The sequence below is a fragment of the Glycine max genome, chromosome 8 (genome assembly GCF_000004515.6).
Source record: "Glycine max cultivar Williams 82 chromosome 8, Glycine_max_v4.0, whole genome shotgun sequence".
Lineage (NCBI taxonomy): Eukaryota > Viridiplantae > Streptophyta > Magnoliopsida > Fabales > Fabaceae > Glycine > Glycine max.
This window is the reverse complement of record NC_038244.2, coordinates 14,408,095-14,430,582: the sequence shown is the minus strand read 5'-3', so window position 1 is coordinate 14,430,582 and position 22,488 is coordinate 14,408,095. Positions and strand designations below refer to the sequence as shown.

Below are 22,488 nucleotides of genomic sequence, written 5' to 3'. Positions count from 1 at the left end.
AAGTAAAAACAAATTATTATTAAAAATTTAATTTTTACAAAATGTAAAATAAATTTTAAATATTTAAATTTAATTAATGCAACTCAAGTCAATCTAACTCATAAACATCCCATATATATATATATATATATATATATATATATATATAATTTTTTTTTTAATCTCATAATTCTTTAGATTGTGTAATTTTATAATTCTTACTTTTAATATTATTTATTAGTTTTCTTTTATTTTATTATGATTTTTACCAAAAGATTTAACTTAATTGATAAATGTTTTTTTATTGCCACATATAAAAATAATATTGTGATTTTCTTTAATTTATATATATTATTTTTAATGTTTCTGTCCAAACCAACCCGAATATAATCAAGCTGGTTGGGTTCGAGTTATCGTTTTTTTTTTTTTGTTGATAAAAACAAATCAATCCCATCCAATTAATATTAATTATTAATTAGTTTAGATTAAAATGTCTTCCAAGCCCTGAATTAACCTAACCCGTGATCATCCCAATGGATCCAATCCTGGAATGAAAATCGTGCACTCCACACCAGACTACGTTAATGAGAGGAAGCAACTAATAAAATGAATATAGACCTATTAAATAATTTATCACTCAATGTCAAACCATTTTTTTATTATCTATATATTTAATCGTCTAAAAAGTTTCATTATATTTTTTCAATATGCTTTTTTTATTTTTCTTTAAATTAAATTTCAATAACTTTTTATAATATATATATATATATATATATATATATATATATATATATATATATATTATTTAGACGTTCATTCTTATAAATTTTCCAGAATATAAAGTTATTGAAATAAAGTGAGGAGAAACAACGTTTTTTTAAAAATGGTGAACGCTTTGTTATTTTCCAAAGAGTAAAAATACTTCTCCATAAATATTTTACAATTATTAACGGAGAGATATAAAAAGCGAGCAGAAAAAGACTGTTTAGTAAAATAAATTATGCGAAGAAAAAGTAAAAGAAGAAAAAAAATATTAAAAAGATTGTTAGATGTAGTTTGACTTTGACTTTTGAGACCAATAGTTGAATGGAAAATGAACCTCTTCATTTTCTTTTTCTTTCATTTCCTCTGTTTCTTTCGTTTTATAAACTTTTTGGAATATAAATTAATTGAAGATGACACACATTTTATTTTATGAAGAGTAACATTTATTTTGTCAAAAGTTTAGTAATGAAAAAATGCAAGGAAAAAAATAGAGAGAATTTAAATCCGGTTAAGTGACGTTTTTTAATAGACAAATAAATAATCGGATCGGATTTTCTGATGACCTTGATCTGAAAATCCATCTGTTATTTTTGTTATTTGGGGTTACTTATTCATGAATAAATTTCATAGGTTTAAAGTGGAATATTAACTAATATATATTTATTCAATAGAAATATTTATTTTTTATAATTAAATTTATAATAAAGAAATAATTTTAAACATAATTAAATTATAATAAATGTTATTATAATATTGAATATATAATTTATATTTTAGTTTTTTACATATTATAAATATCTTTAAATAAATTTTCTCTATGACACAGTTGTCTCATTAACACCCAAAAAAGTATCTTAAAAAAAAGTAAATTTACACGAGTTAGGAAAAAAAAATATAAATGATAAAAATTTATGAATATTTGATGCAATTAGATAGTTAAGATTAAATTTAAGATAAAAAAATTTAACTTAATTAGTTGAACATCATATCATACATAAATTATTATAAATTTAATATTATTTTTTATTTTTACAGGTAAAAAAATATATCTAAAATCATTAATTAAGTTAAAATAATCTTTAAACTTTTTTTTATATGTTGGATTAAGCTAGTTAAGCTCTCTAATTATATTTTAAATTTATAATAAATAATTTAAATAATGATATAAAGTTATAATAACAAAAGCTTCAACATTTAAACAAAAAGAAAAAAGTTCATTCTATCAGTTTTTCACTTTATCGCGTCAGTTGAGACTTGAGAAACAGTCCAGGAGAGAAAAAAAAGGATAAAAAGAAAAGTCTCTGTCGTCCTTCGTCGTTCGCGTTGATCTCAGATTCAGTCTTCGCCATGGCGGAGGGTGCTTCTTACGGATTGCGTCGTTCATTAGGTCATTTTCTAATTATTTTTTTTCTTTTGCTTCATAATTTCTCATTCAATGCTTCGATCCTGCGAATTTAATTGTTTTTTTTCGACGCGATTTCTTGTCATGGTGCTTCAGCTATTGAATTCTGTTTCCTTCGTTTAGTGGGTTCCTGCTGTTGGGACTTAGTTTCAGTTACTAATGATGACTTCGCTAATGAATGGACCTAACGTTCGGTCCTTACTGAGGTTGACAAAAATTGTGCCCAATTGATTTGGGGGAAATAACTATTTAGGGATATTTTTTAGTCCAATTATGTTTAAAGTGTCTTTGGCACTAGGTTTGAACGACATGAACCATTGATAGGTACTGCTTCACTGCATCAGTTTTCCACTTGTTCGGGTTCTGAGTGGTGAAACTTTTTTTTTTTTATCGGCAAAATTGTTAATTGTTGGTTTTTTGTTAGTTGAGGGAATCAAACCCACAACCTTTCCCTCCCTTCTCCTTTTACCACCAAACCAACCTTATAACTTCCTCTTTGTGGTGAAACTAACTAAGATGCAGCTCCAATCCCCCCAAAGGAACTAAAGCTAGTATTGTCAAATTTGTAACAATTTCAAAACGATTTAGTTGGATGTAGAAAGCACCATGCATTTGAGGGATTTTCCTTGCAGAGAAAAACTGAAAGAAGCATCAATTTTTAGAAAGTTAGATTTATTCATGGAGACAAAATTAAAGGATATCATTTTTCAAATTTTTTATGAATCCTATTCTTATTGGTGCAAAATGTAAAAGAAAAAGTTTGATTCAGATAAGTGGTATTTGATAATGTCTGACATGAATGTATGTTGAGCCCTGGTATGGTAAGGTAAGGCTGCTGTTTCAACTGTTCTTGCTTCCTTTTATGGTATGCAAAGAAGTTTGAACTTTAAATGAAGATTCATTGGGGAAAGAAAAAATGAATTTAAGGATACATTGCTTCAAATTATAACATAGATAGTGGCCATGTCGGTAAATTAGTTCTATAAATAAAGAGATCTGATGGCTAAAAGAAGAGCCCAGTGGAATCAACAATTTTCATTCAGACAAAAATAGTGGAGTAGATTTTCATTTGTTCTCTCTTAAATGGTGAGTTGCTATCATGAACCTCTAGCCTTGTATTTACTTCAAACTTACACATAGCCATCAAAAGTGAAAGTTAAACTGAAGGTTTGTAGCTGACATGTGATTTAATTTTTTGAAGCAAGCCAATACCTCCTTTCAGGATATGATGTTACACCTTAACTTGTTGGTGTTTTCTTGAGGTTGTACATATTTATCATACAGATGATTGACATATTATTTTTTTGAGTTAGATAGAAAATGGTTGGCGGGTTCTGGCCATACCTGCAAACAATCATTAGCTGGATCAGAGAAGAGGATGTAGTGATTTGGGTATTATGGGGCGCCTAATTTCTACATTGAGTAGTATAAGATGCTCAGTGAAGGACTTAAGTGCCTTGGTTCTCCCCCCCCCCCCCCTTGGTTGCTAGCTTTGAAGCGTGGGTTCTCTAAGTGTTTGGATGCTTATCATGTAGTGTCTGCTTGTATTTCATTAGTTTTACTCAAAACCAAATTTGTCAAAATTGCGTTAAAGATTGCAGGATTGCATGATCCTATGATTTTCATGCGTGCATGATTGGTTGCAGGGTTGTTTTACTGCAAGATACTTTTGAATTGCAATTTTCCTGGTCCAAGATTCCACAATCTGTGGCATCTCCATCTTCCTCTGGATCAGGTTTTGAAATGAATCCCATTTACTGGACCTGACGCATTTCAGATGCCCTCTCTTATTGCTCTCTGATTTTCAGTCTCTCACACTCTCAGACTCTTGCTTGCTTCACCTCATCTCAGTCTTGCTCTTGTTTGCTTTGTCACTGCCATATTACGCTGGTGTTCTTCTTCTTCTTGCCTTCTTCTGCTGTGCCTTGCGTCTTGTGTCTTACCTCTGTGTTGATTACAAGCATATTCTTCTGCGGTTCTGCCTCTCTCATTCTCTGTATACAATTAATATAGTTATCAAGAATCCCTAAAATTGTAGTCACTTTGACTGTGCAGTATTTATTTTAACTTATAATAACAGGGTATCTATAGATCACCCTTAACAAAATCAGTATTTGTCAAGTTATCCTGTGTACATAACACGTACATTATGTAGGTTAATATGAACATAAGGGAAGCTATCTATATAAATCTATGAATATATATTTTCAGTTTAAGTTTAGTTCAAAGATATCATTTACAAGATATTTTCCTTATCCATCCTTTTTATCACATGTATATCTTCATATATAATTTTGCCTCTTTTGGTAGGATCTTTCGATTTATGATCTTTCATCCCCCTCCTGATCTCGTGTAAGATCTTGATTTTGACAACATTGCTCAAAACAACTTTTCAGACAAAAACTCCACAACATTTTGATTTTAAACTAATTTTAACACAAGCTCTTCCACATAATCACATAAAAAGACTAAAATCAAACTGATTCTGTTGAAAGGAGTATATTTAGTAGATAAATTGATTTTTGAGGGGACTAATAGGCTGCTAAGTTTATGTACTGGATACTTTGACCTCAATATTGGACTCATGATTGACAATGTGGGTGTTCTTTTCATGTCAGTTTATCTTTCTCTTTTTGATTCTATAACAAAAATATTCTTATTGATGCATGTGACTTTTGTGGCCATGATTTGATTATTTAAGCTTGCTTGAATAATTGCGTATTTGTGTATGTGATATAATTCAAAAATCAAATATTTAACTGAATGCCTTATATCAATGTGCAGATATTCAGCAATTACAATTTGAAGCCCAGCATCGATGGTTGCGACCTGCAGAAATTTGTGAAATTCTTCGTAATTATCGGATGTTTCATATCACATCAGAGCCTCATAACAGGCCACCAAGTATGGTTACTGCATGTTACTGATAAATTAATTGGCACCTGTATATACTATTATATAATTTTTTACATGTATGCATTGGATGAATTGTTCAAGAAGCTTACACCAATACTGATTTTCAATGATGTGTTTGTTGCAACTTGGTATAAATGAACTTTTTGGCCGAAACTATTAACATCTTTCTAGGTGCCTAACAATGTGTTTCAACATGGGAGTATTGCCCTCCTTGGGTTCACTTAGCTGAATTTAATTCCTTTTAAAGATGTATCAAGCATTTTAATTTTGCTTTATCTGAACTTAAGGTATTCATGTTCCAATAGATCCTATATATTCAGTTCAAGGAATACATGCACATTGGGTAATTCAGTAAATATTTTTTCATGAAGTTTGGTAGCAAAAAAGCTCCTGATATGCCTATTGAATTAACTTTGCAATTCAGTAGTTTTAATGATATTATTAATAGTATTTTGTTGTTTTGCTAAAATCTTGTGTTGTTGTTAACTTCAATCCATCTTTTAGCTCCTAATTGTATTCCTATCATTACTTCATGCTTACTAAGACCTCACTTAATGACTTGTATTTCATGATTTCAGGTGGTTCACTTTTTCTTTTTGATCGAAAAGTTTTGAGATACTTTAGAAAGGATGGGCATAATTGGAGAAAGAAAAAGGATGGAAAAACTGTGAAAGAAGCTCATGAAAAGTTGAAGGTAAGCTTATAATTTGCTTCAGTTTTGAGTTTGTAGTTAATCAAATTTTTGTAAGACTAGCATATATATAGGATGATTGGATATTTTTTTTCCAATTGGAAAGCAAGTCTTTATACCATTATGCAATTATTCACTGGAGTTGTAACATCATTTAAGCAAATTTAGATTGGAAGTGTTGATGTGTTGCACTGCTACTATGCCCATGGAGAAGAAAATGAAAATTTTCAAAGGCGAAGCTACTGGATGCTTGAACCGTGAGTATGAATTTACATACAAGATTGTGTAATATGCCTTGGAAATTAAAGTACATTCATATTTCATGTGTTTGTTGCTTTGTAAGTTTCTTAGCAAGTACTGCATTGGTGCATTTGCTGTCATATCTCATGTAAATGTACATATACAAGTTTTTAAGGTTGTTCTTTACCCTCAAACTTAGTGAATAGAGCTACATTTTTGGCTTTTCTTTGGTGTTTGCATGTCGATTGAGAAGCTCTACTGCATTCTTCTTCCCTGTTCTCCTTTGTTTTTAATGTTTTTGAAAGATTTCTTATCCTATCCGTAGTTGTTACCCACTAATCCACTTATTTCTCCCTAATATAATTTCCTTTTTATCTAATAAGTTATAACAGTTTTTAATGTTATTGGGTTGCAAATATTTTGCTGCATCTTAGCTAATTTGAGTTTTCAATGTACATCTACTTAAATATTTTTTGTCTTCTTACAATTAATCAGAATATGGTTTTCTTTTATTGCAGGGATATGATGCACATAGTATTTGTCCATTACTTGGAAGTTAAGGTATTTTGCTCATTTGTTTATATTTTTGCTGTTATTACACTTTCTTGTTATTACCAATGGTTGTGTTTTTATCAATTACAAGTTATAACTTTATTTCTGCAGTGTTATGAGTCAAGAGTTGCACCTCTGCCAACATCTTAAGCTTTTGGCATGGTGATAAAAGCACTCTTGGTCATATCATACCATCCTTTTTTAAAAGATCTTGAAATCTATTTCTATCATATTCTTGTTGCGATCAAGCATAAAGAATTTGAAGCTGTTCAATGTAGAAGAATATGTGTTTTGTAGTTCTGATCTTGATTGACTTGAGTGCATGGGTGACTTATTCATATATTTCTTCTGGCTTTTTATTTCTCAGGGTAACAAAAATATTGTAGTAAATACTGAAGGTGATGAGATCCCATCAGATTCCCAAAAGGTAACTTCTTCATCGTCTAGCCTTCCCACACATCATAGCAGTGTTCCTTCTCTGAGTACAGATTCCGTGAGCCCAACAACCAGTTTGATGTCTTTACGTGAAGATGCTGATTCTGGTAATTCTGCTTAAATTTATTTCACAAGGGTTCAAAATTTTTATGGTCTGTGAAGTGAATTATATGCTAAGGGCCTGTTTGGATTAGTTTCTCCATAAACAATTTTAGGAGAAGAAAATAAGAAGGAAAAATGAAACGAGCTTTTCCATAAGCTAAAATTAGATTATGTATAAGTTAATTTGTAGAAGCTCTCTCATATTAGTTTCTCTAAAAGATGATTTTTAACTTATGCATAAGCTAATTTAAGCTTATGGAGAAACTTATTTCATTTTTCTTCTCCTATAAGTGTTTATGGAGAAGTTTATTGGAACATGCCCCAAGTCTTTAACTATCTTGGTGTACTGTTACAACAAATATTTGTGTAATAGTTTGGCATTTGGCCCATTTGATCACTCTTAAATGATTTAATCATAATTCTTTCCAGAGGATATCCACCAAGCAAGTTCTGGGTTGCGCCCATTATATGAGTCACAACATAGTGGGAATGGTCCATTGACGGAAAAGATTGGTGCTGGTTCGAACAGTTCATATCTTATTCATCCCTTTTCAGGTTACCTTCCCTCCTTTTTCTTCAATTTTGTTGTCTCACATGTATATTATAACTTCTATTAGGCAACCTTTGACATGTGTTTCCCCCATATATATATATATATATATATATATATATCTTAAAATATTTTTAGGTGATTATGAACAGTCATCAATTTCTGGAACGGATTATATCCCTGTTGTTCATGGGGATAAATTTAGAGGAAATGATACTGCTTATATTGATGGTCAGAAAACACATGACGTGGCAACATGGAGCACTGTCTTGCAAAGCACTGCCAAATTGCATAATGATCCTTCTCTTGCATCATCTCCTTCCATTCCATCTAGTTCAATGGGAGATGTCCTTGAACAAGAACATACCATTTTTAGTGACCTTTTAATGAGCAAAAGTGGTCTCACTGAGGTAGCAGAGAGCTCTCAGTCTCTCCAATCAAATTGGCAGGTACATACTGTTACCGCATAGTATATCTATCAGTAGAATTATCTCACATATACGGCTATTATTTTTGAGGATGGAAAAGACATAATTTGACAGTTTTATGGGACTAAAGCTTGTGCACACTTGAACTGCTATTTTCATTAATAATTTTAGTTTAACTTAATGATGAATATATTAACTATCTGGTGTCGGGCTGCATTTGTCATATTAAAAGGTTTTGAATTGTTTCTGAAAGTCTAGAAATGCTATTGTTGGGAAAAACCCAAGTCCGGCATAGAGATAGTGTCAAGATAGAGTATATAAGTGGGGGGTAACTCTCACCTTATAAGCCGATTTTGTAGGGTTGAGTTAAAACCAAACCCAAATTCTAAGAGCCATAATTCCAGATTACAATTTTTTTAGTAACTCGAACTTTCTCCAGATGTATCCGTATCCAATCTTTTTGTTGAGATAGGTATTTATTTGCTTGAACTCTTCGTAAATAACTTGTTGGGTAACCATGACTGGGTGTTGGTTTTCATAATATATTTTAATTTGTTGGCTTTAAAAAAATGACTGGGGGTTGGCTTGGTGTCAATTGTATTTTTTGATTGCTTAATTTGAAACTGATACTTTTAACTTTGGTTTCTCTTATATGTAATTTCAAACTACTACTACTAATGAGATTTTGCTGAAAAATATAACTATTTATTTTTTTATTTAATTTGACTCAGATTCCTTTTGAAGACAATTCAGGAGGCATGCCAATGTTAACCCAAACCCAGACATTTGGTCTGCAATTTAGATCTGATTATGGCACCGGTTTACTAGGGAATGAAACTCGTAATGCATGTTCTGAAAGTGCTGCGATCCTGTACAGTTTTAATGGTGAACCAAAAGAGCAGCCTATGCAGCAAAACTATCTACAAGAGCTTGAAGATGGACAATCTCAACATGCACTAAAATCCAATTCTGCAAATAAAGTTCCTGATGAAGAAACTATCAACTATGGCTTAACAGTGAAGCGCACATTATTGGACAAAGACGAGAGCCTGAAGAAGGTTGATAGCTTCTCTCGGTGGATTACTAAGGAACTTGGAGAGGTGGCTGATTTGAATATGCAGTCCTCACCTGGTATTTCATGGAGTACAGATGAATGCCAGCATGTGATAGATGATACCTCATTGAGCCCATCTCTCTCTCAAGATCAACTGTTTAGTATAAATGATTTTTCACCTAAATGGGCTTATGCTGAGTCCGAAATTGAGGTACTGATCTTGTGGAAAATCTATATTATTATTATTGTTGTTGTTAAAAAATGTCAGATTCCATTACAATCGAAAAAATAATTTTTTTCTGCCAACTGTTTACTGGTTCTGTGGTCTCCTTTTCTCCCTTCCTATTAGTTATTATATGAATAAGTACTTAATATGTATACATGTCATTTTCATTGACCATAAGAACTTTTTCTTTTCTCCTCAAATATCAAATGCTTGTCCTAGTCAGATATTTGCAGTTTTTGCTCTTAATTTTTTAATTTGTAATGCCCTCCATTTTGTATTTATTTTTGTATTTCTTCTGCATCTTGGTATTTCATAACACATCTGACACTCTTCCTTCTTTTCCCCCTCTCCTTTTGTATGTTATATATGATTAATGGTTTTACTTCTTTTTCTAGTTGAGATTGAGTCTATTGCAAGATAAAATGAAGAAGAATAGGATGTAGTTTGATTGACATCTTATCCTGTTCAAAACTATACAGGTGTTGATTATTGGATCATTTTTGAAGAGTCAACCAGAGGTGACAACCTGCAACTGGTCCTGTATGTTTGGGGAAGTTGAGATTCCCGCCAAGGTCTTAGCTGATGGAATTTTGTGCTGTCAAGCTCCGCGTCATAAGGTTGGACGGGTCCCTTTCTATGTGACATGTTCCAATAGGTTAGCTTGTAGTGAAGTGCGGGAATTCGATTTCAGAGAGGGCTTTGCCAGAAATGTAGATTTTGCAGATTTTTATAACAGTTCTGAAATTCTGCTTCATTTGCGACTAGAGGATTTTCTTTCTTTAAAGCCAGTGGACCCTTCAAATCATTCTTTTGAGGGTGATATGGAGAAAAGAAACTTGATTTTTCAGCTCATTTCACTGAGAGAGGTGGAGGAATATTCAATTAAGGATGAAGTGACTACAGAATTGGATATATCCCAACACATGGTGAAGGAGCATCTGTTTCACAAGCAGTTTAAAGAGAAGCTGTACTCATGGCTTCTTCACAAAGTAACTGAGAGTGGTAAAGGGCCAAATGTATTAGATGAGGATGGGCAAGGTGTGCTACATTTAGCAGCTTTTCTTGGCTATGATTGGGCCATAAATCCAATTATATCTGCTGGAGTTAATATCAACTTCCGAGATGTGAATGGATGGACAGCTCTTCATTGGGCTGCATCCTGTGGCAGGTAAGGTTCCTTGAGATTTTTTTCCTCTTTATTGAGTACAGTTTGTTGAACATAAGTTATGTCTGTTAATCTTGTTGAACCTTCATTTACCGCAACATATGAAACAAATCTAAGTTTCTTTCTTTAAAGTGTGGTTAAGAAATATCCAGTGTTTTAGATGAATGGACTTGTTCCCCTCCTCTCCCTCCCCTAATATTTAGATTGTTTTAGTTCTAAACGTTGCTTCAGTTTTTATTGTGTGTGTAAAATAGTAAATTAGCTAACTTAGAGTTATCCCTAGAGCAATTGCTTTGGTTAGTCAAAGGCAAATCACAATCTGCTTTCAGCATTGACTTTCTCAAATATATTATGTTCAGCATAACATGATTTTTTTTCTTGTTATTCTTTGTCCTTTTATCAGAGAGCGCACAGTTGCTGTCCTTGTCTCCATGGGTGCAGATTGTGGAGCATTGACAGATCCATCTCCCTCATCTCCAGCAGGTAGAACAGCTGCAGATCTTGCCTCTAGCTATGGGCACAAAGGAATTTCTGGTTTTCTTGCCGAGTCTTCATTAACTCACCACCTCGAAACCCTCACAATGGATGATCAAAAAGGTGGTCGGCAAGAAATTTCAGGAATGAAAGCGGTGCAGACAGTTTCAGAACGATCTGCAACACCCGTGCACTTTGGTGATATGCCAGATCTCTGCCTCAAGGATTCGCTTACTGCTGTGCGTAATGCAACACAAGCTGCTGATCGTATACATCAAGTATACAGAATGCAGTCATTCCAGAGGAAGCAGTTAACTCAGTATGAAAGTGATGAGCTTGGATTGTCAGATCAGCAAGCACTTTCCCTTCTAGCTTCCAGAGCATGCAAATCTGGACAAGGAGATGGTTTAGCCAATGCTGCTGCAGTACAGATACAGAAAAAGTTTCGTGGTTGGAAGAAGAGAAAAGAATTCTTGATGATTCGTCAAAGAGTTGTTAAAATCCAGGTTCATTGATCTGTTCTTTTTACTTGATTTTTCATTTTTATTATTCTGGACTTTTTTTTAAGTAAACATGTATATTGTTAGATGGTCTTAATTTTTCATCAAATCATCTTACTAATTATTCTGCTATTTTGGAAATTAAAGGTGGAGAATTGATTGCATTGAAGATTTTGATTGATAAAAACTCTGGATAAGAATGGAAAAATGCTTCTTAAACTTTTGCATCTCTTTGCTCCTACTATAACTAGTGTATACATGTGGATCACACATTGGGATTGTCAAAAACAAAAACTGGAGAAAACAATCCAGAATGTGAGGAAAGCATGCAGTAAAATGTTCTTTATATTGGGTTCTTCCTTCCATCATTCCATGCATTTACTTAGTGATTTGGTGTTGTGTTAACATTCATCATATCATGAGCTTGCGCACCTAGTGGGCCTTAAAAGCATTTAACTCCCAAGAAAGTACACCAAAAGATATCATATATAGCACTTGTTGCCTAAAAGTCCTTCCTTATCCTCCTGCCACGACCTGTAAAGTAGAAAATTCAATTTGAGGACACAACTTATATTCACAAAAAATTAAGAAAAAAAGATTTAGGAAGCTACCAGAAAAGATACAGTGACTTCCCAAAGCTTTAAGTTCAATTATCTCTGGCCTGAGTCTTTTAAGACTTAAGTGTGAAGTTGATGTTTGCCAAGCAACTTTACCCTTCCCCTACTTTGCTACTTGTACCTCCAATGTAACCTCCACCTGGCTCCCTTTCCCAAAAAGAAAATATGACTACTTCAGAGATTTTCCTGCTTTTTTTTTTGGTTTTTTTTCCTATCTTTCATTTTTTTTTTGTGTCCCTATGCACTTGGCACATGCTTCCACTGACTGTTGAAATCTGTGGTGTCAAGGCCCATGTAAGAGGTCACCAAGTAAGGAAACAGTATAAACCAATCATCTGGTCTGTGGGAATCCTGGAGAAGATCATATTACGTTGGAGGCGCAAGGGTAGTGGTTTACGTGGATTTCGACCAAATGTCATTAATGAAGTCCCCGATCAACAAAATAATTCTCTGAAAGAGGATGATTATGATTATCTCAAGGAGGGACGGAAACAAAAGGAAGAAAAGATCCAAAAGGCCCTATCAAGGGTGAAGTCCATGGCTCAGTATCCAGAGGCACGTGCTCAATACCGGCGTCTGCTAAATGTTGTTGAGGACTTCCGTCAAACCAAGGTATTTGTTAACATCTGGCAGGTGTCTAAACACTTTAATGTTTGGCTTAATGATATGCTCATAGTTGTTTGATATCTGGCAGGCATCTAACGAGGGTTTGATCAATTCTGAAGAGACAGTTGATGGTATGGAGGATTTGATTGATATTGATATGCTTTTAGACGATGATAATTTCATTCCTATAGCATTTGATTGATCCTGCAATGGCTACTCTCATCGTCCCCACTGTAAATACATGGCCTGTTTTTGGCTTTATTTGGTATTGGGGAGTCCTAACATCATCTTGATGTAGTATATATTTCTAATCAAAATTACTTGGATCCAAGGCTGCATATAAATAGATTATGATAGCTAGAATGCACTCTGATTTGACAGTTCAGGTATTGTAGTCTAATGCAACATGGTTTGATTTTATTTATGATTATTTTAGTATGACTGTTTATAGATGATTGTTTTTTTTGTTTTGATAGGCAGACGGTTGGGGGTTATAACATAATGATGTAACTTGCTAAAGTATTAAACTGCAAGTTGTACAAAAGTCGACTGTGGCGAGAGAAACTATATACTAAGTGCTAATTATGATATCAAGCTTGTTTTATCGTTTGCATTTAAATTCCTTTTTTTATCAGTTAGTTCTACTTCTGCAACTTGTCTTTTTAGTTATAGCATCCCCATTTTTCTTAAAAGGATTTCCACTCTGCATTGTAGATGATATAGGTGTGGTTTGCTTCTGGTTATCTTCTTCATTCTTATCACTTCATGGTTTGAAATGTATTGAGTTTTTGTTTGTTATCATCACATTTTTTTTTTCTTGACAAATGTTAATCGTTAGTTTTTGTTAATGAGAGAGATCAAATTTGTGATCTTTTCCTCCTCTGGGTCCTTAATCCCGCAACCAACATTATATTTCATTATCTCATGTATGTTATCATCATATAAATTGGAGAGTTTAGCAGCACAGCTTCAACTCAAAAGAATTAGGATCTGTTTGGGTAAGCTAAGCTTCTTTAGAAGCTCTTCTAGGAGAAGAAAATAAGAAGAATTAATGAGATGAGTTTTTTCATAAATTATAATGAATTCTTCACTAACTATTAGTTATTTTGTAGATGTTCTCTTATATTTTAGAAAAATTATAAGAGAGTTTTTATAAGTTAGCTAATGAGAAATTCATGTTTCTTATTTTAGCCTATGTAGATGTTGTTCAAAGAAGCTTACCCAAACAATTCCTAAAAGAAACCATTTTTGCTTCAACTTCTATAAATCAATCGTGTGTTAGGGCTGTTCAAGAAGTGGATGTGAAATCATGAGCTTACAAATGAATACTGCTATATTTGATGCTGCGTAACATCTTGAAATAAATTTTATAAGTTTAACTAAGAGCAATGCTATAAAAGTTGATGATTAATCTTCTCAATATTTTATAAATAAAACATAAAAAGTAAAAAATATATTTAATATTTTTTAAAAATATAAACATTTTATTTATTTAATAAATAAAAGGATTAATAGGAAGACGGAAGATTTAAAAGTTTTCACTTAATGTAATTTTGTTTGGTTATTTTTCTTTGCTTGATTTTGAAATGAAGTGAATCGTAATGAATGAATGATAATAACCAGTTTAGATTTCAGCATATTTAGTTGCTGTTTGGTAACCGATTAATAATTATGAAAAATAATAAAGCTTTTAAAATGTTTTTGCAAAACGTTTTTGAAATGGTGTAATTTTTAAAAAAAAAAAAATAAACTACTAATTCAATATAGTTTTAACAGTGACCAGTTGAATTTGGATTTAGGAACGATGCAGTTTTTTCTAGTCAGCCAAATACAAAGCATCCAAATTTGATCCAATGACTTGATTGAGTCTTGTCAAAGTTTTTTTTTTATCGGTAACCTGGTATCTCTTTTCTCTTCCTTTATCCTTTCTTAAATTATAGAGTCAATCTTATATATTCGTCAAGTGTTCTTAACACATGCAACATGCATTGTTCCCGACTGCTGATGCGACTCTAGAAGGAAAACACAAGAGAAAACGGCATTTTATGTTGCTTGACCAGTGAATTTATTTTTCTCCAGTTTGGAATTCATGTGAGAAGGCACATTTGTTTGCACATTTTGAAAACAAGAAGTACTTTTTACTTGATAATTTTTTTAAAAAAGTATTTTTTTTTTTTTGTGATTTATTTGTATCCTTGTCTAAATGAAGTAAATAAATCCATTCGTGATTAAAGCAAGCGATCTAACTTTACGTGCCAATGCACTTGTTGCTTAAAATATAAGACACGTAATCTATAGCAAATTAATGGTCGTGAGAGAGAATTATTGTGAAATCTAAAGAGGGTCAATTTGTACATTTCAATGGTGAAATTCAGCCTTGAAGTCAGATTGAGGCTATTTGATTAATGCACATGCTTGACGGCAAACGCATCACTGGAGGCTTCTTTTGCAAACTATTTACTAAAAGGGGTTGTTTTCAAATTATTTACCGGGAGGTCTATTTTTATTTACATTGCACCAAAGCGCAATTCAACGGAAAGATGACATGTGGCATAGCTTTGTGCAATGGGTTGCTACACTTACAATGGCGTAACCACTTTTGATCAGATTTTTGCCAACGTGTGTACTTAACCAACTTTACGCAATGGGTTGCTACACTTGTAGTTACCAGTGCTCCTGCATTGAATGTGACAAATTCGCTATTATCATGTGGGAATAATATAGCTGTCAATGAATCAAAAGTTCAAAGATTTACAACAAATTTAGATGAAGATTTTGATCATGATGATTATATGATATTTAATTCATATGTTGAGAACTCGTAGGATGAGGAGAAAGATATCGATGATATATCTAAGATGAAGAAGGTATATTTAATCCCTTAGTAAATAGTTTGAAAATAACCTCCTTTTATTAAATAGTTTACAAAAGAAGCCTAAAGTGGTTAAGCAGCCCATGCTTGACATACCGTTACAAATTGGGTATAATTCAAATCCAATTAAAACATACGAGTACTTCTTGGACGACTTGTTTCATGGGCAAACTAATTTGCCAGGGACAAATTAGGTATTAAAAAAATTATAGTTATCGATGGAGAATTTATAGCACGAATTGAAAAGTTGAATCATAAGTATAACTTTACTTCTTAGATTGAATTGAGACTTAGTTCTCTATAACCATCTGCATGGGAGAGATGTGCTGAAAATGCAAAAAAGAAGAAAGAAGTCTTCGGATAAAAAGGAAAAACGAAGCCGTTTTATGATGCTATTCTATGAGTGTATTTTGATTAAATACATAATCGACTTTATTTTAACTGGAAAAAAAAAAAAGACACTTTACTCTTGGGCTTGAAAGTTATCCATACATGTAATTAGATGTAACTTGTTTTGAAAGTTAAAAATAAATTGTTGTGGTGAATTATAATAATATAGAATAACAATGTCAAAAAGAAAAATAACATCAAATAAAATTATTTTCTTTATAATAGTTATAAATTAAGAAAAGAGTCTTTTCTGTAATTTTAATTATAATATAAGAAATATTAAGAACACACTTTTTAATATATATTCTACAACATTTTTTTATCGGTTGAAATTTATCAAAAATGATAAAATTTAGTAAATCTTATATCATATTTATTGTTTTTTTTTCTTTTGACTTTATAATTTTTCATAAATTTAAACCAATTCCAAAGTAGCATGTGTTTCGAAGGAATGTATTAGAAGGTGTCCATAATATCAAAGATCATGATCGTAACAAAGAAGCTTCACTTCTAATGTGGTTTCAGCATCCATGTGAGGCTTAGGCTAATTGACAACAAAATCCATCAAGTGGAAGATTTTTACCGTTGTCCACTCATTCATGCAGAAGCAGGGGAAGTTGCTCTGTTCTTGAGTAACAGAGCAACAGAAACAGGGGAGGAAGAAGGACTAAGGGGACATTAGCACAGGGGTGTACACGTGGCAAAAACCCACCTCGTACACCTAGGTGACTGTTTGTTAGCACGCTGTGAATTCGTGGGATGTTGGTTCTCATGGTGACCTATAAAGTACCGACACCGACACGAACATCGGATACGATACGAATACGGACACATGGATACATGTAATGTCCAAAATATAGAACGTAGTGCGGGTATCGTGTCGGTGTCGTACGCTGACACGGGCACGTGTCGAACACCAGACATGATAAAGGACTGGGGTGTCCGTGCTTCATAGATGGTGACGATGCCAACGTTAAAAAAAAATTAGTAAGGACAGCTTTTCTTTTTCCTTTTCTTTTGTGCTATCAAATCTGAATGGAATGGGATTTGACTTGGCTGGATTTATGCTATTCCTTCCACCAAACACTGCACAGACGAATGCATGCAGTGGCACTTCAGGGGAGTTGACCCTTTCAAGTTTGTAATAATAAGCACATCCACTATCATATACTACTTGCTTTTTCTTTTTTCTTTTCCAACTGAAGGTCTTTTTCCTTATCCATTTTTCAATTGTTTATTGTTAACCTTCATCAAGTAATTTCAAGTTTACAACAGTGTCTCTGGTGAGATGTTGAATATCCTTTTTTATTGGCAAATTTTGTGTGTCCCGTGCATGCTTGTTAAATATATATATATATTATAAAGTGTAATCCGTGTTTAGACTTAAAGTTATTTATATATGTAGTTAAATGTAATTTGTTCAAAAAAATATTATTATTATTGGAAGTTAAAATAAAATGTTATAGTTGTTTATAATAATTAGGGATAAAAATATCCGAAAGAAAAATGACACCATAAGATTATTTGGTTTGTCAATAGTTATAGATTAACTCTTTAATCTAATGGACCGCACAATTTATTAAGAAACTATATCCTTAATATAAGATTACAAAGAAACTTCCAAACATTTTATTGATACTAATCTCTTTTGATAGATTAAAAGATACTCGAAGATGAATTGTTTTCTTCTAACAAGATTTTCTTCATATATATATATATATATATATATATATATATATATATATATATATATATATAATTTAAAGGGACAAAATCTATTACTACTTAAATGAAATAAAAAGAAAAAATATCAAACATTATGTTAACAAGAAAAGAATAAAATTTAATTTTTATACACATAAAACTTTTTATATTGCCAACTGATAAAATATTATGTAAATATGACTTTTTAAGTTAATTATGATTATAGTTAATAAATTTTTTTATATGTAGAAATGAAAGACAAATATCAAAAGATTTATAATTTTTTATGCACTCTACTTAATTAATTTAGTTAAAAAAATTTTAACAAACTTATTATATATTACTTTCAAGGCAATTGCTAAATCAACAATTTTATCACAATTCTTATTGTATTATTGCATAAAATTATTTTTATTTCTTATTATAACATGATGGACTAGTGTTCCATTGTATTTCAAATAAAGTTTCCTTTAAAAAAAATATGTGTGAGAGAAAAAACCCACTAATGTCTACTTTGTAATAGAAAACTTGAATATTCTATATCAAGTCATAAGTTTTATTTTCTATGTGACTATTGTACACTATTTTTTTTTATTGCAAACACAGAATAACTCAAATTTTAACAATGAATTTAGTAAAGCAATTAAGTGCTTATTTGATCGTGGGGAAGGAATTACTATTCTTGAATAATTTTTAAAAAATAATGTAAATTTCGTACTTTTTTCTCTACTTTAATTCAAATATTATTTTTTTCAATTTTTTCTCTTGAACTGATTTTAATTTATTTTTTTTCTGGTTTGAAGTTTAAATTCAAAGTGAAATCCCACAATTTTGGGTGAGAGTGACCTAGGAGGACATGCTGCTGCAGCAGGGCCACATGATAGACCAAACAAACAACTCTGCTATTGTAATTTGACCATTCAGCTTTTACTACGGGTGGACCAGCAGTGTAATTTTAGAACAAAAAACAAAAAAAATTGAGCAGGATTGTTTCTGACTTTCTGAGACATTTATTTGTCTATTATGCTATGATCCGCCCTAACTTTCTTAACTTGATCTAAAATTAAACCTGAGCTCAGTCCCACGAGATTCCTTGTCTTCAAAGTAGTGTATTACTATAGTAGCAACTTCTGAGTTCTTCACTCTTACATTTGGCATTTAATGTCTTGTTTCAAAAAATTTCTTAAGATTAAACCCATGACCCTTTTTTGTCTTCAATTGCTCATTGTACGTTTCTATGCTCTAAGTTTATGTCTTGGCTGAAAAATCTAACCTGCGGGGTTGACTTATTTAATGCAGATCCAATTCTCCTTTATTGGTAGAAAAAATAAAATTGGCTGGGTGGTAAAAAGTTAAAGGAAAAAAGAAATAGGTGATGAGTTTGATTTTTTTCCCAATAAAAATTAACAAATTGATAATTAATATTTATCAATAAAAAATAAAGAAAATAAAAATTTTAAATTAAAGTAAAATGTAAAAGTATGAGTTCAACCTCATTTTATTATTCATTTCATTTCATTTTCCTTCTCTTTCTCTCCAAACGAAAAAAGTCTTATTATATTACTATACTTACCATTTTTTTTTTCGGCTAGTACATTATATACTTACCATATAAGAAAATACTAACAAATTTAAGTATCAAAATCACGCTATTTCATGTGAATTTAAATTTTGTGTACGTTAATTTTCAGTAAAAAATATTTTACACTTTTAACTAATAAAAAATTATCATTAATATAGTTTTTAAGTTAATTATTATAAAAATAGAAAATAATCTACATATACTAATAATATAATTTTTTTTGACATTTATTCAATAAAAAATCGTCAAATACAATAAATTTTTTTACATTTATTAAAATCACTTCAAAAATCATATTTATTATATTTTTTTAATAGATCGACAATTTACAAACTTTTTTTTTCTAAAAATGATATTGGTACGAAGTAACTTTCACTAGAAGCTAAGATAAATATTTTTCTTTCAATGTGATTTATTTCATACTCAAAGGACCAACCAAAATTAAAACTTTAAACCACTTGGTTAAGAGAAATAAGTCGCTATTACTTGTGCCAACATTTGTTTGGTAGTTTACAAACTCTTTACATTGCATAAAAATTAAATCTCATCAAAGTTAAGTAGCTTACCGAATCAATAGATATAGATCATGTTCGATAAGATATTTCAGTTGGCTTTTATATTTTTCTTTCACTTTTATCCTCATTATATTTATTCATTTTCCTTGTTATATTTTTTTAAAAAATTATGATTTTATTATTTTTCTGTTATTTTACACTTTTCAACATCTAGTCTCACCGAACACTTATAATTTAATAAGATAACTTTTTGACTTTCAGTTATCAACTATCTTTTCAGTTTTCAGCTTCTTGCTAGCTTTTTAGTTAATTTTTTCGAACATAATCATATTACTAATCTTATATTGCTTGCTTAATCGAGTTTAAAAAATTAAAGGGTTTTATAAAATAAATTTATGTTTGTTAATCTTTTGGTATAATAGCTCTTTATCCTTAAAGGAGAAATTGAGAGAATGAATAGGAAGATAGAAAAAGAGATTTTTTTTAGAATGAAAACCAATTAGGCATGACAAACAATCACGTACTCACGGGTATCATCCCAAACCCGTCTCGACTTTGATGAAAAATATCCGCTTTGATCGGATATGGATACATGTATAGATATTACTCAAGCTTTTTAAGCGGGGATGGAAATGAGGATGAATATCATCCATACTTGTATTCACTACCATTATATTTTTTGTTTTAAATGTAATTTTTGTTTCTCTATTTTTAAAAAATTCATAATTTTAATCTCCTATTTTAAACTAGAGATATTTAGTTCCCTTATTTTAAAAAAATTGTAATTTTAGTCATCCATTTTAAAATAGAGACATTTAGTCCCTTATTTTTGTAAAATCTACAGTTTTGGTTATTCCTTCAAACTCACGGCGTTGACGGTTAAAAGATTAACATTGATCATGACATAGATTAAATAAATTATATTGTGTCATATCATTAAATTTGAGTCATATTAAGTTAATTTATTATCGATCAACACATAATTTTTTTGAATTTGATGAAAGGATCAAAATTATGGATTTTACTAAACTAGATGACTAAATGTCTTTGTTTTAAGAAAAATTCTAACAATACACTCTATTACACTCCTCCTAACACATATTCTTTCATTAATTAAAATTTATTGAAAACTAAGACATCAAAAGAGAGTCATTAAATAACAATTGGGACATTAAAAAAAACTAGATTTTAAACTTTTACGATGCGAATTTGATTAAATTATATATTTTTATGTTCGTATATAATATTTATATAAAATATGTACATTAATAAAATTCATTTTTTTAAAATATTTAATACCATATTAAATATAATTATACTAAAATTGAGAAAGATAACTAATTATATTTTTAATTGAGGAGTTGTTGTCTAAAATTTTTTAAGCCTAATGAAATTAATTTTTTTTCCAATTAATAGTAGTGATGTAATATTTATATGAAATGTATAACTAAACAAATATAACAAATATAAATTTATAAATATTTAAATTTAAGTATCCATTTTGTTATCATGAATACTATGTTTATATGTAATTGAATTTTGTGTGTTGATAATTAATATATTTAAAATGATTTAATGCAGAAATTAAAATTTTATTTTTAAATGATATTTAATAATTTTAAAAATATTAATTTAAATTATGTGATATTGTTGAAGTTTTGAATTAGTTAACCTTATTATGACTTAAATTGAATATTATCTATCAATGTTATGGGATTCTTTTATTAATTATTAATATAATTATTTTTAATTTTTATTTCATTACTTGTTATATTTGAAATTTATTAGTCTATAATTGATTTATAAATAATTTTTATTCTAAAAATATTATTATATGATCCAAATTTTATATTTTATCATTTAATTAATATAAATATTAGTTATCCATAAAACATTATTGATAAGTGTTACCCTTTTTTAATATAAATATATTATTACATGTTTTTTTTCATATATTATTATTTTTATTATTTTTTTATTAACTTAAAGAAGACAATATTATTAAAAATCCTAATTATTTTATTATTGCATACTTTATAGATATTTTATATTTATTATACATAATGAATATTTAGTACATTATGGTCCGAGATAGTAAAAAAATAACTATTATACCACTATTCTATTAATTTTTTTCTTTATTTCATCATGCTGAATTTTTAATGATAATTTTTGTTTTATTTTAAAATTTTCTTTTGTTCTTTTTCAATTATTTATAGACATGAGATACTAGTTTCACCCTCCAAAAACAATTGTTTGATAGTTTCTTTTTCAGCACTTGACCTTTTTTGTGCTTTGATCCCATTCAAAATTTTTAAAAAGTCACAAATTGTCATTTATAAATCAAATTCATTGTTTAAATTTTCCTAATATTAAACAAATCAAGTGCTACATACCCGCAAACACCCAAATGAAGATTATGATTTTTTTTAATTTGAGGTAAAATTTAATATTTTAATTAATGATTTAATAAAAATGAAAAATCAAAATTGAAATTTTTTACAAGGATACACTTAAAAAATATTAAAATGAAAATTATGCACTACTTATATCAATCTTGTTTAATTTATTCTTTATTTTTTGCACGTGAAATAGTTTCAAATCAACTATTTTATCAAGGGATTCATTATCATCACACTTTATGTTCACTTTTAATTTTTGTTTAGAACATTTGAGAGCTTGTGCTAATATATGTCCTCTAAACATTGTTTGTACCCTTAACT

At 30.2% G+C, this 22,488-nt stretch overlaps 1 protein-coding gene across 2 annotated transcripts; it reads left to right on the top strand.

The window, feature by feature from the left end:
* Positions 1–1,964: 1,964 nt before the first annotated feature.
* LOC100780357 (calmodulin-binding transcription activator 2) lies at positions 1,965–13,292 on the top strand. Of its 2 annotated transcripts, XR_005892571.1 has the most exons (14): positions 1,965–2,131; positions 4,931–5,050; positions 5,641–5,756; positions 5,922–6,010; positions 6,512–6,554; positions 6,913–7,087; positions 7,512–7,637; positions 7,771–8,081; positions 8,792–9,325; positions 9,820–10,508; positions 10,909–11,485; positions 12,385–12,708; positions 12,791–13,088; positions 13,179–13,292. XR_005892571.1 is itself a non-coding variant. In XM_041018229.1 (13 exons), exons 1-13 carry the CDS (start codon positions 2,092–2,094, stop codon positions 12,902–12,904), a joined length of 3,258 nt encoding a protein of 1,085 aa, XP_040874163.1. In that variant the 5' UTR covers positions 1,965–2,091; the 3' UTR covers positions 12,905–13,292. The 2 variants fall into 2 exon arrangements, 1 of the variants encoding a protein (XP_040874163.1); XM_041018229.1 differs by having other exon boundaries at positions 12,791–13,292.
* Positions 13,293–22,488: the final 9,196 nt, after the last annotated feature.